This window comes from Sapajus apella, unplaced genomic scaffold (assembly GCF_009761245.1).
Source record: "Sapajus apella isolate SASKATOON/1434 unplaced genomic scaffold, GSC_monkey_1.0 scaffold124, whole genome shotgun sequence".
Taxonomy (NCBI): domain Eukaryota; kingdom Metazoa; phylum Chordata; class Mammalia; order Primates; family Cebidae; genus Sapajus; species Sapajus apella.
Window position 1 is genome coordinate 4,025,104 of NW_022437064.1, and position 24,174 is coordinate 4,049,277.

The 24,174-nt window shown below is 36.6% G+C and overlaps 1 protein-coding gene across 1 annotated transcript in view; it reads left to right on the forward strand.

Moving 5' to 3' along the window:
- Window positions 1-3,185: 3,185 nt before the first annotated feature.
- The window catches only part of ADH4 (alcohol dehydrogenase 4 (class II), pi polypeptide), a 25,582-nt gene continuing 4,593 nt past the window's right edge, over window positions 3,186-24,174 (forward strand). Inside the window, exons 1-6 of the mRNA XM_032261551.1 lie at window positions 3,186-3,315; window positions 4,480-4,581; window positions 5,549-5,690; window positions 11,928-12,015; window positions 13,709-13,940; window positions 18,811-19,071. Of these exons, the coding sequence (XP_032117442.1) occupies window positions 3,298-3,315; window positions 4,480-4,581; window positions 5,549-5,690; window positions 11,928-12,015; window positions 13,709-13,940; window positions 18,811-19,071 (843 nt within the window). The 5' untranslated portion in view covers window positions 3,186-3,297. The remainder of the gene's footprint in view (window positions 3,316-4,479; window positions 4,582-5,548; window positions 5,691-11,927; window positions 12,016-13,708; window positions 13,941-18,810; window positions 19,072-24,174) is intronic.

Here is a 24,174-nt window from a genome sequence, read left to right on the forward strand (position 1 = left end):
AATTTTATGTACCACTATGAAAGAAAAATGCTGCCAATTAAACTCTGACATGCCATCGATAGTAAGAAGCAACTGATTTCAGAGATTTTAATATGAAAATGAAAGTGTTTTAGAATCAAGGAGATATGTCATTAGATGTAGAAAATAAACAATTATTTTAAAAATAAGGAGAAAGGCATGGTTGGTGCAGAAACCCAATGAGTTCAATTTGAAACGTCTTGGGTTTCAAATGTGCTATTTGGGTATTCAAGTTAAGACTGATGGACTATTATAAAATATTATTATTTATGCTAATATAATGGGAGAGAAAATATATTTCTAAAGGTATATAAAACATTGGGAGTTTTGAAAGCATCTAGAAGTCCAAAATGAAAAGGTAAAAGGTAAAACCATTCTCATAAGAATGCTTTTTTTTTTAACCATTAGAAAAAGCCTTCACATTCGTATGTCCAGGATTTACTATTCTGAAACCTCTTCTCCCTTCTCTCAAAATAATTCTTAGCAGGTCCTTTGATATTTACAGAAAGGAAAAGACTATCCTTACCTTCAAAGAAGTTCATCAAAGTGCAGCATAGAAGGAGAGACCCAAAAAAAAGACAATAATGCTAGCACCGATCGTGTTTCCAAGGTCAATATTCAATTTGGCCAGCATTTAGTAATCACCTAGCATTTTGCGGGGGCTCTGAAGTACACTCTTGAGATGTGAAATGTAAATACAATACAATCTCTACAGTTAAGGATACTACAGGTAGGAAAGAGATTGTCAAAAAAGGTACAAAAAACAGAATGTAAGGCAAAACGAAGCAAAACTTATTTTGCTTCATTTGGCTATTTGTGTGTAAGCCTGAAAAGTTATGCAAACATGAGTGTTACAGGGATTCAAAAAGGAAAAAGACGATATCTAAATAGAAAGAGTGGGGAAGGCAAGATAGGAACCTGGAGACATACCTTAAGGAGACATTAAGGGGCTAGTGGGCCCAGATGGCCACGGTAGATGTTCCAATCAGAGCAAACTGAAAAAAAGGCACACATTGCATTGGGGAAAACAGTTTCAATAGAACAAAAAGATGAAAATCAAATGAGTTAAGAGTGAAATGTGGTTAGTGAAAAAGTGGAAACAAAGAGTATAAATTATGCTTTCAAAAAGTTTAATAGAACAACTTAAATATTCAAGAGATAGAGGAATACTAGGGGACAATTAAAAGAAATGATGTAATAATGAAAATACACTGCCAAGGAAAGATGGTAAAAATACCTTGTTGAATTTCTTAAAACACATGGAACACAGAATACTTGCATGCATGTAATATCAAGCTTCAAGATATGCAAAGTAAAAAAAAGCACTATCAGAAATTAACAATGCATAATAATGATGTATTATTGTCTCTTTTAATTTTTAGTTATTTGAAATAATTTTATTATTATTTGTTCATTTTTATTTTTGATTTTAATATATACAAAAAGAACTGTACCTATTTATGAAGTACATGCGATACTTCAATACACATACTCAATGTGTAACAGTGTAATCAGAGTAATCATAATTATTTCTAAACATCTCTCAGTAGTTAATAGAGTAACCACAACAAAATCAGTTTGAGCTGACTCCAGTACAAGACTGGTGCTTATCCTTATCAATAATCAGATCAATACAAATTAAAAACACAATTAGATATCTTTATATACCACCAGATTAAGAAAATTTTATAAGTCTGCTAATTTCAAGCATGGATGAGGACGTGAAGCAGTAAGGACTCTTATACACTGCTGCTCTGGTAGGTGAAGCCATTCTGTAAATTTCCTTGGCCCCACCTATCAAAGCTGAAGACTTTAATTCCACTCCTAGTCAAAATATTTAACAACCAGTACAGACAGGACACTCCATTTCTCACAAATGCCCATACATATGTGATACCAGGGGAGCTCTGACTCACAGCACTGATGGCTACAGCCCCAGAAGGTCAGATGGACACTAGGTATTTGTCTGCTGGGGTTCCAGGAGCTACTCTGTTTGTGGGGACAGTCAGAGACCCAGAGCCATCAGGGCTGATTGAGGGCTCACACACACATCAGGCAAGACAGAGGGTAGCTCCTTAGCAGTGACTAAATAGGAGCCTCAGGACTGCAACGGAGCTGAAGGGGAACTTGGGGATTCAGGGCAGTGACTTTCTACCAAGCTGAATAAAAATATTTCAATACTTTGATAATTGGCATCACCTTCATAGTGGGTACTGGCTGAATAACAGTTGTGAATTTTCCATAAGGCAACTCAAGCACATGTGCAACCAAGTACATGAAAATAATTTGTATGTAACCACTAATTCATCATAAGCAAAGAGGAAAAAAACAGCAAAAAAAAATGGGGCTGGGCACGGTGGCTCAAGCCTGTAATTCCAGCACTTTGGGAGGCCGAGGCGGGTGGATCACGAGGTCAAGAGATCGAGACCATCCTGGTCAACATGGTGAAACCCCGTCTCTACTAAAAATACAAAAAATTAGCTGGGCATGGTGGTGCGTGCCTGTAATCCCAGCTACTCAGGAGGCTGAGGCAGGAGAATTGCCTGAACCCAGGAGGCGGAGGTTACGGTGAGCCAAGATCGTGCCATTGCACTCTAGCCTGGGTAACATGAGTGAAACTCCGTCTCAAAAAAAGAAAAGAAAAATGGGTGAGTAAATTATGGTCAATTCATACAGTGGAATATTCTAGAGTAATGAAAATAAGTTATAGCCACAAGCAATGTGAATGATTCTCACATAGAGTAGAGGGGAGAAAAAAATGACATGAAAGAATACATACACTATGAGTCCATAAAAAGGCTTTGCTAGATTAAACTATTGTATAAAGAAGCATAAATAGTGTAGTAAACCACTAAATATGCAAGGAAATTATTATCAGGTTGTGAAGGAGAGAGGTAGGTAAGTTAAATGGGGGATTCTAAGGAGTGAAAATTTCCTTTGCTTCATAATTATTTGTTAAGTCATTTTTATATGTTTAATGGGCTTTTCTCTATTATTTTATATTTTTCAAAGAAACAAAAAAAGAATTTAAAAAATCTTGGAGCTCACTGGGAGCAATGGGATTTGCAGCTGAAGTCCAATAGTACAAATGACGTCGTCAGAGGCTGCCAGAGTTGTAAATTACAGTAACAAAGAAGGAAAGAAAGTGGTTGGAGAATAAAGCAACGTGAGTGGTATTTATTCAAAGACAGCTCATTATAGGACACAGAACTCCCTGGGTAAAAGTGGAAGCCTTCTTAACTCAGAAAGAACCTTCCAACACAAGTTTCTCAAAGAAAAATGAGCACCAAGGGCAAAGTAAGCAAATAATCTGTGTCTTTGTTCAGTTCGTGCTTTTCTGTGTCTTTGTATATGTGGCTACAAGAAGCTTCCTTTAGGAACTCAGGAAAAAATGACTTACAGTTGATCAAGAGGATATGAGTGGCCCCAACGCCAGGAATTTATTCTAGGGAAATTAACTGTGGATTGCCAAAATGTTTATTACAAGAGTCTTCAGTTAATATTAATATTATTTAAATGGCCAAAAGTAGAGAGATTTAAGTAACTATGCTGTAACCACAAAGTAGAATATGCATATGTTACAAATAATATTGCAGGAGAATATGGGAAAATATTCACAGCATATTAATAAGTAGAAAAAGTATATTACAAAATACTATATACAATATATCTTATTTGGGGATACTCAAAGAATTTGCATCAAAAGCATAAAGTGAGTGATGAAATTACAGATGAATTTTTTATATCTTTAAAAACTTGATAGGCCTTAGGATATTGAAACTTCCTATAATTAATATATGCTTCATTTGAAATAAAATAAATAATATTCAAAAACATAATTCAAAATTATGTAACTATTGAAAAATAGATATTCATGTGGTCAAAGACTTTGGGAAAAGTATAAAAAGTAAGCATAGTAGTGTTAGAAGATTATAGGTTGGTTTCTTTCTACTTTCTTTCAATGTTTCTTATATTTGAAATTAAAAATGTAATTTGAGGCTAGAAAAAATTGGGATTATGGAATCCTAAATACATAATTTTGTTCATGTGTCTTTGCCCAAATTCTTGCAAAGAGACCAAATTTTTATTTAATTTCTATCATACTGATTAATTTGGCCATCTGCCCTATTCAAACTCTATAAACTCTTTATAGAGTTTCCTCTCTGCTATAGAGGGGAAAAGTTGAGGCATTATACTAAGGTAAACTTAAATACACCTTTTTTTTTCAAGAAATAAAAAACGTAATGACCATAATGTAGAATTTAACTTCTTATTTTTAATTAAAATCCCTTGTCTTTAAAATAATATCTATAAGATCCAGTCACAAACTCTTTAACTCCTTGTCATGAAATTGTAGTATCAATATATTCTAAGTTTTTCTCATGATATCCTCTCTCCCACCCCTAACCCTGTAAAAATCTCTATCTCTATCTCTTTCTTCCTTTTCTCTCTCTCTTTCAGGTTCTTAAATGCAAAGCAGCCATCGCCTGGGAAGCAGGCAAGCCCCCCTGCATTGAAGAGGTTGAAGTCGCTCCCCCCAAGGCCCATGAAGTTCGAATTCAGGTGAGTGGAGACTTTCCCTGGGTGGGAAGAGACAGGGCCCTAAGTGGAGACCGGGCCTCTGTCCTATGTGCTATGACTCAGAGGCCTTGGAGTTTCTAGTACAGGGAAGTTGTATTTTTAGGTTCAGTTTCAAATAGATATTATCCCAAAAAGAAATAAATTATCCATTATTTTAGTTATTTTCGAATGACGGGCTTAAAATTTAATTGATCTTAACATTAATAATTTATCCTAAAAATCAGACAAAGAATTCACTTTAGATTTGAACTAGTTAGGTTTTTTTTGTTTGTTTTCCAATTGCCAATTATTTGAAAGTGTTATTAAAAGGAAGATAGAAATTTGATCTAAAAGAAGAAAGAAGAAAAGCCTGACATGCTGCCCAGGGTCCCGGGTACCCAGAGAAAGGGGCAGGAGTAGGTCACAGGGAGAACAGACTGCACAGAATGGAGTGAGATCACTGATGGCAAGTTTGGACCATTTCCCCATTTTTCCCAAGCTGGCTAGACATATTTTCCCTGAGGACCCCCACATTAAGTGTCTGTACCTAAGAGTGAATGGGACATCCTCATGGACAGAATCTTGAAGAAGAGTAATATAGGTATGCATTGGTAATTAATTTAGACAATCCTTTTTTGATACTGCTCTTTCAACTGTAAAAGGTATATTACCTCAACTTCATTTCAGCAAAATTTGAATAAGCCCTGTTACCTTTTGCTTTTCCTCTCCTGGAGGCAATAATTGCCAATCCTATCTCTCTTATGATTTTCTGACAACAATAAAAGATAGAAAACAAAGATGCATTATAAGAAGAAAATAATCTAACCTAGTATATTTTTATGTGTTCTTTTTTTCAAAAGGGGATTCTTTTATTGAGTTCTAGAAGTGCTATAAAGCTTCAAAATGATATCGTGCCTAATATTATCTGTAACATCCAACTCAATAATTCAAGTCTGTGATTGCCTTGTAGATCATTGCTACTTCCCTGTGCCATACTGATGCCACTGTTATAGATTCTAAATTTGAGGGCCTAGCCTTCCCTGTGATCATTGGCCATGAGGCTGCAGGGATTGTGGAAAGTATTGGGCCAGAAGTGACCAACTTCAAACCAGGTATTTTATTTTATTCAGATAAAATATAAATGTCACAATATTTCAGACATAATTCTTGATAGAGTCCTGGCTTGGAATGCTATAAATGATCTCTATTTACAAAGGGGGACCATCTTTTCCAAAGTAAAACTGAGACACACAATCTATCACAGTCTAGCAATGGGACAGAATATTTGAAATCAGAACTGTCTAATAAAATCTGGGAAACGTGTCACTTTGTTTACATATAGCACTTAGAAATTGTCCTCTGAAGCAAAGTTACAAGGTTAGCTTAAACTGAAACTTTCATGTTTAACAAATGACACTTTATAAAAGAACAAGATCATGTCCTTTGCAGAAATATGGATGAAGCTGTCAGCCATTTGCCTTAGCAAACTATTGCAGGAACAGAAAACGAAATACTGAATGTTCTCACTTATAAGTGGGAGCTAAATAATGAGAACACATGGACACAAATAGGGCAATGACAGACACTGGGACCTACTTAAGGATGAAGGATGGAGGGAAGGAGAGGCTCAGAAAAATAACTGTCAGGTAATATGCTTAGTGCCCAGATGACAAAATTATCTGTACACCAAACCCCCATGACACAAGTATACCTATATAATGAAACTGCACATATACCCCTAAATATAAAATCAAAGGTGTATTTTTTTAAATTGTACTTTAGGTTCTGGGGGACATGTACAGATCATGCAGGATTGTTGCATAGGTACACATATGGCAATGTGGTTTGCTGCCTCCATCCCTGTCACCTATATCTGGCATTTATTCCCAGGTTATCCCTACCTGACCTCCCCAACTCCCTACCCCCCACTGTCCCTCACCTAGTCCCCTCCCACAGACCTCTGTGTGTAATGTACGCCCGCCCCATGTCCATGTGTTCTCATTGTTCAACACCCGTCTATGAGTGAGAACATGCAGTGTTTGATTTTCTGTTCTTGTGTCAGTTTGCTGAGAATTATGGTTTCCAGATTCATCCAAGTCACTACAAAGGACACAAACTCATCATTTTTGATGGCTGCATAGTATTCCATGGTGTGTATATATGCCACATTTTCTCTGTCCAGTCTATTACCAATGGGCATTTCGGTTGGTTCTAAGTCTTTCCTATTATAAACAGTGCTGCAATGAACATTCGTGTGCATGTGTCCTTATAGTAGAACGATTTAATAATCCTTTCAATATATACCCAGTAATGGGATTGCTGGGTCAAATGGAATTTCTATTTCTAGATCGTTGAGGAATCGCCACACTGTGTTCCACAATGGTTGAACTAATTTACACTCCCACCAACAGTGTAAAAGTGTTCTTATTTCTCCACATCCTCTCCAGCATCTGTTGTCTCCAGATTTTATAATGATCACCATTCTAACTGGTATGAGATGTTATCTCAACGTAGTTTTGATTTGCATTTCTCTAATGACCAGGGATGATGAGCATTTTTTCATATGTTTGTTGGCCTCATATATGTCTTCTTTTGAAAAGTGTCTGTTCATATCCTTCACCCACTTTTGAATGGTTTGTTTTTTTCTTGTAAATCTGTTTTAGTTCTTTGTAGAATCTGGATACAAGACCTTTGTCAGATGGGTAGATTGCAAAAATTTTTTCCCATTATGTTGGTTGCCAATTCACTCTAATGAATATTTCTTTTGCTGTGCGGAAGCTCTGGTGTTTAATTAGTTCCCATTTGTCTATTTTGGCTTTTGTTGTCAATGCTTTTCGTGTTTTAGTCATGAAGTCCTTGCCTATGCCTATGTCCTGAACGATATTGCCTAGGTTTTCTTCGAGGGTTTTTATGGTGTTAGGTATTCTGTTTAAGTCTATAATCCATCTGGAGTTAATTTTAGTGTAAGGTGTCAGGAAGGGGTCCAGTTTCTGCTTTCTGCACATGGGTAGCCAGTTTTCCCAACACCATTTATTAAACAGGGAATCCTTTCCCCATTGCTTGTTTTTGTCAGGCTTGTCAAAGATCAGATGGTTGTAGATGTGTTCTTTTGCCTCCGAGGCCTCTGTTCTGTTCCATTGGTCTATAACTCTGTTTTGGTACCAGTACCATGCTGTTTTGATTACTGTAGCTTTGTAGTATAGTTTGAAATCAGGTAGTGTGTTGCCTCCGGCTTTGTTCTTTTTGCTTAGGATTTTCTTGGCTATGCAGGCTCTCCTTTGGTTTCATATGAAGTTTAAGGTAGTTTTTTCCAGTTCTGTGAATATGGTCATCGGTAGCTTGATGGGGATAGCGTTGAATCTATAAATTACTTTAGGCAGTATGGCCATTTTCACAATATTGATTCTTCCTAAGCATGAGCGTGGAATGTTTCTCCATCTGTTTGCATCCTCTCTTATTTCCTTGAGCAGTGGTTTGTAGTTCTCCTTGAAGAGGTCCTTTACTTCCTTTGTTAGTTGTATTCCCAGGTATTTTATTCTCTTTGTAGCAATTGTGAATGGGAGTTTGCTCATGATTTGGCTGTCTGTTAGTTTGTTATTGGTGTATAGAAATGCTTGTGATTTTTGTACATTGATTTTGTATCCGGAGACTTTGCTTAAGCTGCTTATCAGTTTAAGGAGATTTTGGGCTGAGATGATAGGGTCTTCTAAATATACAATCGTGTCATCTGCAAATAGAGACAATTTGACTCCCTCTTTTCATAATTGAATACACTTTATTTTATTTTATTTTATTTTTTCCTTGCCTAATTGCTCTGGCTAGAACTTCCAATACTATATTGAATAGGAGTGGTGAGAGAGGGCATCCTTGTCTAGTGCCAGATTTCAAAGGGAATGCTTCCAGTTTCTGCCCATTTGGTATGATATTGGCTGTAGGTTTATCATAAATAGCTTTTATTGTTTTGAGATATGTTCCTACAATACCTAGTTTATTGAGAATTTTTAGCATGAAGGGCTGTTGAATTTTGACGAAGGCCTTCTCTGCATCTTTTGAGATAATCGTGTGGTTTTTGTCTTTATTTCTGTTTATGTGGTGGATTACATTTATAGACTTGCGTATGTTGAACCAGCCTTGCATCCCTGGCATGAAGCCTACGTGATTGTGATGGATAAGCTTCTTGATGTGCTGTTGCAATTGGTTTGCCAGTATTTTATTGAAGATTTTTGCATCTATGTTCATCATGGATATTGGCCTGAAATTTTCTTTTCTTGTCGAGTCTTTGCTGGGTTTTGGTATCAAGATGATGTTGGTCTCATAAAATGATTTGGGAAGGATTCCCTCTTTCTGTATTGTTTGGAATAGTTTCAGAAGGAATGGTACCAGCTCCTCTTTGTATGTCTGGTAGAATTCAGCTGTGAAACCGTCTGAACCTGGACTTTTTTTGGTTAGTAGGCTATTAGTTGCTGCCTTATCTTCAGCCCTTGTTATTGGTCTATTCAAGGTTTCAACTTCTTCCTGGTTTAGGCTTCAGAGGGTGCAAGTGTCCAGCAAGATATCCATTTCTTCCAGCTTTATTGGTTTGTGTGCTTAGAGTTGTTTGCAGTAATCTCTGATTGTAATTTGTGGAGTCAGTGGTGATATCCCCTTGATCGTTTTTCTTAGTTTTCCTTCTAACAGTCAGGCCCCTCTGCTGCAGGACTGCTGGAGGTCCACTCTGGACCCTGCTCACCTGAGGATCACCCACGGGGGCTGCAGAACAGCAAGGGTTACCACTGGTTTCTTCCTCTTATAGTCATCCCAGAAGGGTACCCCCCAGATGTCAGCCTTAGCTCTCCTTTATCAGGTGTCTCTTTGGGCATATGGGGGCCGGGGAGCTGCTTGAGGACACAGTCTGTCACTTATAGGAGCTCAAGTGCTATGCTGGGAGCTCTGTTGTTTCGTGCAGAGCTGCTGGGCAGGTACCTTTAAGTCTACTGCACTGAACTCATAACCAATTCTTTTCCCAGGTGCTCTGTCCTAGGAAGGTCAGCTTTATTTGTAAGTTCCTGTCATGCTGCTGCATTTTTTCATAGATCTCTTGCCCCACACGGAGTAGTCTAGTCACAGTCTGCCAGCAGAGTTATTGCTGAGCTGCTGCAGGCTCTGCCCAGGTGCTGTGTGAACAGCAGTAGCTGCAGACTGCCTCGGTAGTGTGGGATGCCCTTCCTCCCACTGAGCTGGACCGTCCTGGGTCCAGCTGTGCTTGCTGCTAAAGTCTCAATCCAGAGCATTTCAGATTGCTTGTTTTGTGGGGGTGGTACCCAGCAAGCCAGATTGCCTCGCTCCCTGTCTCAGCCCCTTCCCTTTCAGTTGAATGGGTGGCTCTCTCTCCCAGGCATTCCAGGCGCCAGTCAAAATGGCCACCCAGACCTGTGTGAGTTTCTGTGTGCCAACTTGGCACCAGCTGAAACTGCCGCACTGAAAAACTCGTGGCGTATTTTGGCCCGGGAATCTCCTGGTCTGTGGGCAGTAAAAACTTGTTTGGAAATGCTGTGACCACTCACCCTCTGCACTGTTCTCACTGGGAACTGCACTCTGGAGCTGTTCCTATTTGGCCATCTTGGATCTTGAATTGGCGTTGTTTCTCTTAAAACACTCTCTTGGGTTTCATCAGACAGAAAAAGAAAAAAGAAAAAAAAAAAAGACAAAATCTTGTTCTGTCAGCCAGGCTGGAGTGCAGTGGCATAATCTGGGCTAACTGCAGCCTCTGCCTTCTGGTTTCAAGCAATTCTCCTGACTCAACCTCCCAAGTAGCTGGGACTACAGGCACACGCCACCACACCTGGCTTTTGTATTTTTAGAAGAGATGGTGTTTTACCATGTTGGCCAAGCTGGTCTTGAACTCCTGACCTCCAGTGATCCACCCACCTTGGTCTCCCAGAGTGCTGGGATTACAGGTGTGAGCTACTGTGCCAGGCCTTTTTTTATTTTATTTTTATTTTTTGAGACAGAGTCTCACTCTGTTGCCCAGGCTGGAGTGTTGTGGCACCATCTTGAACTCCAGCACCCGAATTCACAGGATTCTTGTGCCTTAGCCTCTGGAGTAGCTGGGATTACAGCCATGAGCCACCACACCCAGTTAATTTTTGTATTTTTAGTAGAGATAGGGTTTCACCATATTGGCTGCCCCCACTTGGCCTCCCAAAGCACTGGGATTACAGGTATGAGCCACTGTATCTTCCATAAAATAAAAGGTTTTTAATGACATGTTATAACAACTTCTACATAAAACAGCAAACTATTTTATCATTAACAGCAAACTAAAGAATGAGGACTTAAAGGTAGCTTAATTGAGAAATACATATGCCAATGTTAGCTGAAGTGTCTTTTTGGAAGTTTGCAAGATAAAACTAATACCTAAATGAAGCATCCTAATAGCTGAAACTATTTACTCCATATTTTACAACAGGTCCTCCAGATACTGGAATATGGGCTATGTAATCCTCATTTGTCAGGCCAGATGAACCATGCCACTCTTTTCTCTTTTAATGAGAATGCTGCAAACTTAGAGGTATATTAGTATCTTTCCATTCCAAAGAAGATTGTACAAAAAATTGCTTCCTAAAATTTTGTGTCAATGAAGGAATCTGGCCAATATAATCCCCTTAGCCCCAGTTCTGTCACTTAACAGTTATGATGATCTTGGCCAGTTATGTCACTTTTTTGTGATTCAGTTCAGATTTCTGTTTTCTATAGTGTGAATAAAAATAGGCCTCATCTCAAAGAGTTCTTCTGAGAATTAAGTTCTGAAATAATACATACAAATAGTTATAATGGTGTGTGGTATGTATTAAATGTTGAACAAATGTGAATTAACATCATTAGACCTCAGGCATGAAAGAAGCCACAATTAAATTGGAATTTAGTAAAAAGTGGAAAAATGTGGAATTTGAGAGTGAATCTAAATGGTGAAACATGGTAATGATACAAAGTTTATACCTAGCCTATAATTGTTCTCTTCTCCTATTATATAAGGATGTTATGTTTCATACGCAATGTTTGGAAATGCAATGAACAATAGTCATGATGTAGAGAGTTGCAATGCCAGCAAAGTCCCAGAATTCTGTGTCTGATTATATCAACACAGATTTGTTGCTTGACTGCCCAGCAGAGTAATTAAAAAAAATACAATATGTGCAATCCTTGGTGGAAACTGCAGTCTTGTAAGGTAATTAAATATTATAGCCACCTATATTTTCTGCTGAATATAAAATGTATACTATGAAGAAAATGTGTTTTCCACTGAATTATCTGGTAGAAGTTGTAAGTAACATCTTATGCACCATCCAACATATGGCCTTTCTTTCTAGGTGACAAAGTAATTCCACTTTATGCACCTCAATGTAGAAAATGCAAGTTTTGTCTGAGTCCACTCACAAATTTTTGTGGAAAAATCAGGTAAGCAGTCTACACAGTTAATATAAATGCAAATGAATATTTTGGAAAGAATATTGACATTACCTAAATGGCCTTGAAGAGGTGCAAACTTTCCACCTACTAATTCTAATGCTAGGTGTGCACAAGATACTATTGCAAGTGCACACAAAGAAACGTGCTGGAATGTTTATTGCAACATTGTTTACTATAGTAAGCAATTTAAAACAGCACAAATGTTCATCATAAGAGAATGAATTTTAAAACTGCTATGTAGTAGCACAATGGACTACTATATAAAAATGAAAATGGCTAAACTTGAGCTACATGTATTAACATAAAACAATCTCACACACGTAATGTTAAGGGAAAGAAGAAAGTTGCTGAAGCAAGTTGTAAGATGTCATAAAAAAATACTATTTTTTATGGTTATATGTGCATGTAGTAAAAGATAAATCAATCACTGAAATACTAAATGCCAAATTCAGAATAATAGCTACTTCTACAGGGATGAGAGAGAGATACAATAAGGCACAGTAAAGTAATTTACTCCAAGACCACATAGTTATAAGTCTTAGAGCCAGGTTTTTAACCCAGGCAGTATGGCTCCGGAATCTAAAAGCTAAATCATCTTGTCATTACTTTACTGAGACTACAGAAGGATCCTTTTGGCCTTAACACTAATTGAAAGCAGTTACTTAAGAAGCTAAAACTGTACTACTCTTACATCTATTACTGTGCCTTAATTCTTTCATCTATGAGGATCAAAATAATGTCTGCTTCATAGATTTGTTCTAGGTAGTCAGAGAACTAATATTTTTTTTGCAAAGGTTTAATGAAATAATAGATTTAGACAATGACCATAAATTCTTTCTAATAAATGCCATAAAACAGGGATAATTAGATATTCCAAATGAAATATACACCACCACCTATAATATAGTATTACCACAAAAATATAAAACCTGAATCAGATCAACTGTTTAGACCAAAATTACCAATTTAAGAGGGGACACAGGGACAGAGAAATATGTTCAACCAGATTACAGGAATGTGATGAGCAAAATCCAGAATGAGGACAATTCAATTTCTTCAACAAGTAAACTGCAAGAGGAAAAAGAGAGAGAGAAGGGATCTATAATTTAAGAGACAACAAATATGTAAACCTAAAAGAATCCTTTAGAGATACATGCTAATTAATGTATTTACAGATGAAATAGTGGTATCTGAGATTTGATTCTAAATATTCCAATGTGGGGGGAGGGAGCAGGCATTGTGGAGGAATAATAGATGATTAACAATGAGTTGATGGTTAGTGGAGCTGGGGCATGGATACACAGGGGTTTTTAATGATATTCCTTCTAATTTTATACATGTTCAAATGTTCCATAATTTAAAAAATTTTAAAGTTAATACACATAAAGCCCTTAAAAGCTTTTCTGGAACACAAAAAAACATTCAGTAAAAGTTTGTTCCCTGCACTCCAGTCTGAGTGACAAAATGAGACCCTGTCACTTTACAAAAACAATTGCTGTTACCTTTAAAACACTTCCAAGAAATTATATTTTGTGAAAAGTCATGTTGTTCCCCTAATTTTTCTGTCTTGTAAATTGTCATGATAAATATATAATGCTCAATATGTTTTGTAGGAAAATGATGAGTGTTCCATTTATTATACTTTCTCTTTTTTGATATCTCTCTTTTTAAAATTTTCTAGTAATCTTAAACATCCTGCTGCTGATCAACAACTAATGGAAGACAAAACCAGCAGGTTTACCTGCAAAGGAAAACCAGTTTACCATTTCTTGGGAATCAGTACATTCTCTCAGTACACTGTGGTGTCAGATATTAATCTTGTCAAAATAGATGATGATGCAAATTTAGAGAGAGTTTGTCTGCTTGGATGTGGTTTTTCAACTGGCTATGGGGCTGCAATCAACAATGCCAAGGTAAATAGTAAAACAGTTTGTGAAAAACAGCAGTTACTAGGAGGTAGGATACAGACGAACTAGAGTTAGTTATCTTCAAACATTGGCTGTGTCATTTACTACCTCTGTGATTTTAGGCTAGTTATTTAATGCCTCTAGAATAATCTACTACAATACTTATGAGGATAATAGAATCGGATTATACACGTAAAACATATGGCCCAGTAGCCTGCATATAATTGGCTCCCAGTGTATGTTCTTATGCTATACTAACATATTAGGTTATAGATCATCCCTGATTTAAATACAGCCTGTTTAAATACATCTCCTAAAGATGAATGCTCATCCTAGGACAGCTGACTCAGTCAAAAGGCAACAAAAATGACAGAAACTCATTTTCATCTTCACACAACCACGTCTTCTCCCTGATGCTACAGATTTCTCTCCCTCAATCAGTAGTAATTCATTTCTGCTTCCCATCCTGTCCCTCTGTGGCTTCAAAGGAGGGTCTCTGGTAGCAGCCCTGATGTTGACCAGATGTGTCCTTAGAATCCTATGTTAAAATTTAGAAACTCTTACAAACCATCTGAGCTAGAACTAGAGAGATATCAAAGAGGGATCTCACAAATGGACATCTCAAACAACCTCCTTATTTGAACCTCCCTGACATTAATCTTTATTCCTGACTCAAAACTGCAAAATGGAGCCAGAGTGGCCTTTCAAACAACAAGTCTGAAGATTTCATTTTTCCTTCATTCTTTCATTTTCCCCTCAGGGTGAAGTCAAATTTCACAGTAGCCTATGGTGACTTCCTACTTCTCCCTTTCCACCGTGCACTGTTCCCTTGGCTCCACTCTGAGTCTCCAGGCTTCAGTCACTGTGGTCTCCGGGCTTTCCACACTTGGCTTCCAGCAACAGTGCAGAGAAGACTGCCCTACCTCCTTCAGGCTGACTCCAGTTAGATATCGCTTCCTCTCAGAGATCTACTTCAGGCTCTCAGGCATGCTTTGAGTGTTCCTCTCAGTTTTCCCCAAATATTTTTTTTCTTTTTTGATACAAGGGCTCACTCTGTTCCCCATGCTGGAGTGCACTGGCGTGATCGTGGCTCACTGCAGCCTTGAACTCCTGGGCTCAAGCAAACTTCCAACTTCAGCCCTCCAAGTAGCTGAGATTACAGGCATGCACCACCATGCCTGGCTATTTTTGAAATTTTTTTTAGAGACAGGGTCTCTCTATGCTGCCCAGGTCTTGAACTCCCAGTCTCAAGCAGCCCTCCCCTCAACCTCCCAAAGTGCTGGGATTACAGGCGCGAGCCACCGCCACTCTGTCTTCATTCTTATCACACTATAGAGAAATCTCCCTTTTTTTGTCCTGTTATACTATTTGTTCCTTAAGGGAAAGAACTCTCTGTTGTTCACTGTGATAGCTCCAGGGCCTGGAATTGTGCCTGGCACGTAATAGGAGCTTGATAATTTTTCAATGAATAAATAAATAAAACCAGGTGCATGTGAAACCCTTAAAACATCCTAGCAAGGCCTGGTCTTCAGCTTTGTAATCCAGAAATGTCCTTTTTTTGGGGTTACCTAGAGTTGTTCAGCATCAAGGAAACAAAGTCAGTCTCACCACAATAATAGGTTGATCTAGTAGCCAAGATACCAGAGTATGAGTCTTCATTCAGAATTTTATCTGGCACATAGACAAAAATGCTACTCTGCGCTATCAGCATGTTATCTCCCTTTAAAAATGTATTCATGCATACAATTACTCATTAATTTAAAATTTTAAAAATTGTATTAGAAGCCAAACTACAATCTGGAGGCTTTCAGAGAAGGGTAATGGCAGCAGGGTGGAGTTGATAGCAGATGCGCATGTGGCAGTCAAAGCCTGTTTTCTGCTGTAAAGCGCTGGACACTTGGGGAAGAAGGATCACTCTTCAGGTCTTCCTTTGCTGGGCTCCATGAAGTCCATCCGCTTTTACTCCTCCAGTCCTTTTAAGAGCTATTAGCACTAGAGATTCAGCTACAGCTTTCTTTCTTAATTACTTATTAATTGAAAAAAAAATTATATATTTATGAAGTACAATGTGATGTTTTGATATATGTATACATTGTAGAATAATTAAATCAAGCTAATAATGTATCCATCACTTGATATACTTACCTTTTTGTGGTGAGAAGATTAAAAATCTACTCTCTCAGCAATTTTCAGATTGATATACATTGTTATTATAGTCACCATTGGATACAATGGAATCCCAGAAATTATTCCTCCTGTCTAACTGAAACTTTATATCCTTTAACCAACATCATCCCATTCCTCATTTATCCCTCTTCCTGCAGACTCTGGTAACCACCATCCTAGTCTCTGCTTCTGTGAGTCTCTCTTTTTTAGATTCCACATATAACTGAGATCATGCAGTATCTGGCTTTCTGTGCCTGGCTTATTTCACCTAACATAATGTCCTCCAGGTTCACCCATGTTTTCACCATGACAGGATTTTCTTATTTTTTAAAGCCTAAGTAGTACTGCATTGTGTATATAATATCTACCAATTTTTCTTATCTATTCATCATTTGTGGACACTTGGATTGATTCCATATCTTGGCTATTGTGAATAATGCTTCATTCAACATGGGTATGCACATCTCGCTTCCTTTGGATATATATCCAGAAATAGAATTGTACAGTTCTCTTTTAAATCCAGTCAAAGTTGACTTAAATTTCCAGGAGCTGTTCTTCCCACTGTTAAGGAAGAGATTCTAGCTGCTAAGCCACCTCATGAGATACTCAGAGAGAAATGAATCTGACAGGAAGAAATTAAGGAAAGTGAAGTATCAGTAATTCCGCCCAAATGGCAAGAGTTTTAATAAAATTTAACTTACTTCTGGGAAGAAAAGTGAAGCAACCTCTCTATAATTATTGAGAACACACCAGCATCACCAGAACTCCTATTTCTTTTTGAATTGCTTGTATCCTTTACTGCCAATTACACAGAGACCTTTGGAAGTGTGGAAATGTCCTCTAATGGTGATACTTGCAGATAGATAATCATCCACTATATGTAGCCCTATTTGCAAATTGCTGGGGCAATTTTTAGTGACCCTGCCTAAGTTCTGCAAGCAAAGGCACTTTTACACACAGGAGTCCAGTTATATAAAACAAGTAGTGCAGCATATTCTATTTACATGCTGTTGTGAGCTGGCCTGAGAATTCAACTACTAGTTACAACATTGCTGCGATGGGAAACATGCATTTCCATTCCTAAGAGACTCACAGGCTCTTTTTAAAGAGAATCTGGAGAAATATATTGAGAAACTTACTGAACACGTGTTACAATATTATAGTAAAGAAGCCACAGTAAGAGCAATATTCTTACTATTTGCAAAATACATATATTTCCTCTGAGTAGCAAAAGGCAGAAGTGTACATAAGTAATATTATATATAAATAAGGAAAAGATTGCAGTTTCTCTGTTGTTTAGTAATTTTGTTTCCAATTTAGAATGTATTAATACTTACCTTGAGCACATTTTCTCTTTTCCTTTTGTTTATGTTTTAAGCCTAACAGTTATGCAACCTCATTAGAAAATACTATGTATATAGTATTTTTCTATCACTATACTATTCTGCAGAACATATTCTAGTTACAGCATCTTTTCTTATCATCTTATCTATTATTTCCATTTAATGCAATGAAACAAATATTTATAAAAGACTGTACATACAGAAGACTCTTTGATAATAATGTGGAACTTAAACAGTCTCTGCCAGCCAGGCACTGTGGCTCACGCCTGTAATCCCAACACTTTGGGAGTTCGAGGTGGGTAGATTGCGAGGTCAGGAGTTTAAGACCAGCCCAGCCAAGATGGTGAAACCCTGTCTCTACTAAAAATACAAAAAGTAGCCTGGCGTGGTGGTGGATGCCTGTAATCCCAGCTACTCAGGAGGCTGAGGCAGAGAATTGCTTGACCCAGGAGGCGGAAGTTGCAGTGAGGCGAGATCGCACCACTGCATTTGCGCCTGGCTGACAGAGGAGACTCCATCTCAAAAAAAAAAAAAAAAAAAAAAAAAGTCTCTGCCTTCATAAAATTTACAGTCTTTTAAAGAAACACACATATACACACAATCAAGGCAGGTTATAAATTATATGATACAGGAAAAGGAAAAAGATAAGCATTGATTTCTGATTGAAGAATCAAGAAAAGTTTCATAGAATGTCCTTGAAGTCAGGCCTAGAAGTAGAGGTTATATTTTAATTAAAGAAAATAAGGTGAAAAGTACATCAGTCTGAGGGAACAGCATCAACTACAGCGTGAGGAGAAGAAAGTGCAACAATGTTTGCAGTTGTACTGGGAATATCATGGCGATGAAGCTGGAAGCTAAACAGAGGTCAGACAATAAAAATCCTTCAATGCCATGCAAAAAAAAAAAAAAAATTGGACTTCATTTCATTGAAATGAATTGGTGATTTGGTATGATCAAGTAAATCACTGCAATATTAATACAACCAAATGAGGTCTTATTAGAAATATAGATGTCAAATTACTAGTGATTCAATTTTAAAAGGAAAGCAATAAACCCTTCAGAATGTGTGGGTTTTCAAATTTTGTTCTGATAAGGCCGAAGGGAAGAAGTAAAACAAATAAATTATTTTTACTTTGCTTGTTTCTTATGAGTGGATAAGCTTAATGAACATTAAATTATTCTCCAAATTTAGGTAGTAATGCATCCATTTTCACAGTAGCAGATTTCCTCCATTGGCTATATCATAGAGTTTAATAACAGGCAGTCTTTAATTCATATGTTCATGTCTCTACTTCCTCCTGCCCCTTAAAAGAAAAAAAGTGGGTCCAGCTGCTTTAGAAGTTACTTTATAATTTTCCCGCTTGCAGGTCACCCCTGGTTCGACTTGTGCTGTCTTTGGCCTAGGAGGCGTGGGTCTTTCTGCTGTAATTGGTTGTAAAATGGCAGGAGCTTCCAGGATCATAGGTGTTGACATCAACAGTGAGAAGTTTGCAAAGGCTAAAGCCCTGGGAGCCACTGAATGCCTCAATCCTAGAGACCTACATAAACCTGTCCAGGAGGTTATCATTGAATTGACCAAGGGAGGTGTGGATTTTGCCCTTGACTGTGCTGGTGGATCTGAAACCATGGTATGCATATTTTTTTCTTGGATCATATTTTCAATTTATTCTTTGACTGTAAAATAATAGGGGAAAGTGGTTATGTTTATTATGGTAACTATAATCATTCCTTCTTAATATTTTCAAATTGATGACAGGTGAGGAAAACTGTAAGCCACCAATCATTTCCCACTCCCTTAGCTATATTCCATTTCCTTCATTGCTCATGACTGTATCCCCCCAAATGCCAGCAATATTTTGGTGAGTTCAGTCTTCTCTTGTGATAAGAAGACATACCAGCATTATTTATAGATGTTGATTTTTCTTTTGAGATCCCTTTAAAAAGCTCAATATTATTTGTCTAGAGATAATATTTTCTAATTTTGTTTTCCATGATAATTCCAATATCTGTTTCTTGGAGACAATTTTTGGGGTTTCTTCATTTTTAATTAACTAGAGAAATGTTCCTTTTGACTTTTAAATCAGATAAAATGCCAAGTGCATTAACTAAGTGACAGCATTCTGTAGCAAAAGATATAAAGGGATGAATTAACCAACTAAAATAAATAAAACTTTTTCTAAACCAAAGTTAGCATAAATAGGAATAAACGTCTGTTTGGCTTAGCTATCTTATACATTATATACATGTTATTAATATTAATATTTGTTAATTCATGTATCTTTTACATAACAGTATATATTTAAAATTAATAAACTATGTGCATGTATTGATATATTTAATACATTTATAGATGATAATAAACAATAATATTTGTTAATACTTAGCATACATTATATAATAATCTATTAAATGTAATGTTTATTAATGTATGACTATTTCTATTAGTCCTTAATATTAATGTTATTAATATTTGTTCATTATTCTATATGAAATTCAGCAAAAAATAAAGAGAAAACTTAGAAATGAACATTTTAAAAGAATTGTGCTTAATGAGAAGTGAGACTTCCCCCCACAGAAAAAAAATAGAATAGGCAGATTCAGAGGAAGAAATAAGAGAGGGTGACTGGTGCTTCTTAACAGCTGCAACACATATGCTCCCATATTAAAGTAAAACAGGGAAAGGCTAGCAACCTGCAAACAACCCAGCTCTGTCCATCACAGCTCAATAAATAGGCTGCAAAATTAGGTCCAAATTATACGTTTGAAATTTTCTATATTTCAAAAAATAACACACCACAAAATTTAAATCATCTTTTTTTCCCTGAACAGTACAATGTTGTATCATTCAGATGTATTCTCAACTCAGGACAGACTACAGAGCACTCAGTGACTACACCGGTTGCACACCAATGAAGCTGGACTGTCTATTCCACTCCAAAAAGTGGGATAAAGAGCCAGCCACAACATACAGGCAGTATATTGAAAAGTCACCTTGCTGGAGTGTCCAGGCTTATTCTTCAGAGTATCAGCAAATAATCACCTAATATGTATTTACTCAAAGACACTAAGCAGAGTTTGGGAGTTTTGTTTTTTGTTTGTTTGCTTTTGTTTTTAATGAAATGACCAAAGAATTCATCAACTGAATTATCTGCCTTTAGATTCTTCTTATTTCATTAGTGAGTGCCATGAGGTACCTGTGATGTTATTTCTTTTACTTGTAACTTCACTCAGCCTAGCTCCCAAGCCCTCCTCTAGGCAAGATATAAAGCATAAAATTCTATACTTCCCAGAAGTAAGTTTTGTGCTGGTTCTTCCCCCTTGGTTCTTACATGACTGGTGTATTCCCCATAAGAGAATAAGGCCCAGGAAGACCTATGGTGAGAGCCACAGGCTGCTGTTCCTCAGTCATTCTTCTCTGAACGGTTTCATTATAATATATGCAAACTGCTTAAAACAGTATCTTGCAGGTACTAAGCACACAATAAACATTAGATATTATCGAAAATGCATGCATTAATGGCTCCATATCTGGCACTGCTCACCTGTGTTCAACGCCTCAGGCCCTGCTTTTGAATTGACATTGGTACCTGCAGTCTGCAGCATGCCGCATCCATCACTCCACTTCCATGGCTCTTTTTTTTTTTTTACAAACACTAAAATTTAGCCTATTAACCTTATTTTTCTTGTACAGAGATTCTCAACACTAGCTATATGCTAGAATTTCCTGAGGGGGTTGTTGTTGTCTCACTGCTTTTTTAATACCAACAAATGGGCCATACCCAGGATATTCTTGTTTGCTGGGGGCCCGCTGACAACACCTTTAAAATTAATTTCTCAAGTTGAAAACCACTGACTTAAAAGTTAGAATATTCTGTTATTAAACTGACTTATTATACCATGAAAGGCATTTTCAATTATGGAACAGAATTATATTAGAGAATCCAAATGGAAAGAGAAGGATTTATTTAATCACCAAAAGAAAAGTTACCTACACTCCCACCAAAAGTTTCTACAACTAGGAAAAGCTATGTTCCTAGGTTACAGAGCAGATTTAAATTATCGGTATGAACTTGATTTCAATGACCTCTAACCCTCTAAACCAAGGGTCAATACCCTGTAGCTTACCAGCACAAGAATTATTTACTAACACCTGCTAAGGACTCTTTTAAGGAGCTGGAGGTAGTGATACTGGAGTTTATGACCTGACTTGAAGCTGTAGGAAGATTTTATAACCTTGCAGTGATTAATTTTTATAGTTTTGATAAGCCCCAGCAATAAGTCAGAGACTTAATTTAGAATTTAATTTCGAAATGTTTGTTAAAAATGTTAAAGACCTAAAAACATTTGATTAAAATGGAACCATAGGTCATTGTAAAACAATGCTTATTTAGCCAAATAGATCATCAAAAGACTTTAAAGGCAATACAGAAGGATATATGGATGTAAAAACTTTAACCTTGTTAGATCTCAGTTTATATAAGCAATTAAAACCCTAATAAAGACAACATCAGAATTATGTTGATAAAATGTAAAATGTTGTTTCTTAAGTCAGTTACCAGAAAGGGAAAGAAAAACCTGCAGTGTGACTGCTTTTCCTTATGAGAAGCCCATTTCAATAAACCTGATGGAAAACTACTTGAATTTAATCAGACACAAGAAAAGTGTGTTTAGGATTATGTGTACAGTAGGAGAATACATAATTCTTAGTAACTGCATGAGAAATTTTCTGATTACATTGAAAAATTTAAACATATGAAGAAAAGCCAAGAGTACAGAATCAAGTTGTAGAGGAAAACATTCACTTCTAGACCTTTAAGATAAAACATTTTAGTATCAGGCCATAAGAATAGTAAGAACTGGAGGAAAAAACTTACAAGAGCTAATAAAAAAGCTAAAGGAGAGAGTTATCTCAGTCCAAGGGGAAACAAAGCTGAAAGCAGGGAGACATAGTAAAAGTTGAACTTCTGACATATGATTGTGAGAAGTTTTCAAAAGAAACAAATTATAAAATTAAAAGTTAAATTTATTTTAATTTTATTAAGAGCAAATCGATACTGTAAAGAGACTGTTTTAATGTAGGGAAATAATATTAGACTATTCTAAGTAATCTTTTAATTATAGCAAATTTAATCATATACAAAAAAATTTTTAATAAATTCTTCTTCATGAAACTTATTATGATTTACACACAACAACTATGACATGCTTGGGCTTTTGACTTATTCTAAACTTTTTAAAATAATCAGTCATTTTATTTTAGGACAAGATTTTACCATAAGATCCTTTTTTATATGAAATTATTCATTTTTTAGTAACCCTTTTATTAAATATATTTTTATATTGATAACTTTCTTTATATTTCTCTCCTGTTACTGTTTTTTTTATTTTTTTGAATAAATAACTTTAAAATAATCTACAAATCACATAAAATTATTTTTTAATAAGAATACAGGCCAGGCACAGTGGCTCATACCTGTAATCCCAGCACTTTGGGAAGCTGAGGTGGGCAGACTGCTTGAGCCTATGAGTTCAAGAGCAGCCTGGGCAGCATGGCAAAACCCCACCTCTACTAAAAGCACAAAAATTAGGCAGGTTTCTAATGGCACAAGCCTGTAGTTCCAGCTACTTGGGAGGGTGATGTGGAAGAATCAATTAAGCCCAGGAAGTTGAGGCTGCGGTGAGCCATGATCATCCCACTGCACTCTAGCCTGAACAACAGGGTGAGACTGCCTCAAAAAAAAGAGAGAATACAATTATATATTTATATGTGAATTAGCATTCTTATTCCTAGTAACCTTAAATTTTCATGGAAACTTAGAAAGCAAGAAATCCTGAACTGTTAGATGTAAGCATTTTATAGATGAAATCATTTCACAATTTTAGAAATATGTTTTCCTATATCACAATTTTTGTAATCAGAAATGACTCAGACATCCAGCATTTATTATTTAATTTAAAGTAATTTTCAGATTTTATATTACACAAAAAGTCCATTTATAAGCATTTATTTCATTTGCATATACTTTTTAATTTTTAACAGTTATCTAGATAATTTTTGAAAACTGAGATATTATCCAGAACTAGTCATTATTTAAAGTTATTTCTTTGTTAACTTTTTTTTTGAGACGAAGTCTCCCTCTGCCGCCCACTGGAGCACAGTGGCACAATCCCGGCTCACTGCAACCTCGGCCTCCTGGGCTCAAACAATTTTCCTGCCTCAGCCCCCTAAGTAACTAGAACTACAAGCACACACCACGGTCCCTGGCTACGTTTTTGTATTTTTAGCAAAGACAGGGTTTTACTATGTTAGCCAGGCTGGTCTCAAACTCCTGACCTCAAGTCATTTACCCGCCTTGGCCTCCCAAAGTGGTGGGATTACAGGCGCGAGCCACCATGTCTGACCCTTGTTAACTATTTTTAAAGTCTGAACATCAGGTGAAAACCTAAGTGAGAACTTTAAGGTTAAATACATAGGTATTTTTCTGATAAATTAGGTGATTTAGCTGCTGTTATTGACCTAACAATTTTAAATTAGTCTTATTTGTCAAAAAAAAAAAGTCACACACAGATAGACTACTATGTTTTTGGCTGGGTTTATAGCCTCACAACCTTTGTGCCAAACCCTGACATTTAAACATTTAGCAGAGGCAAATATAAAACTTATTCACTTACACACAAATGTATGCTGATTTTGGAGACTTTTTTTTTTTTTTTTTTTTTTTTTTTTTTTT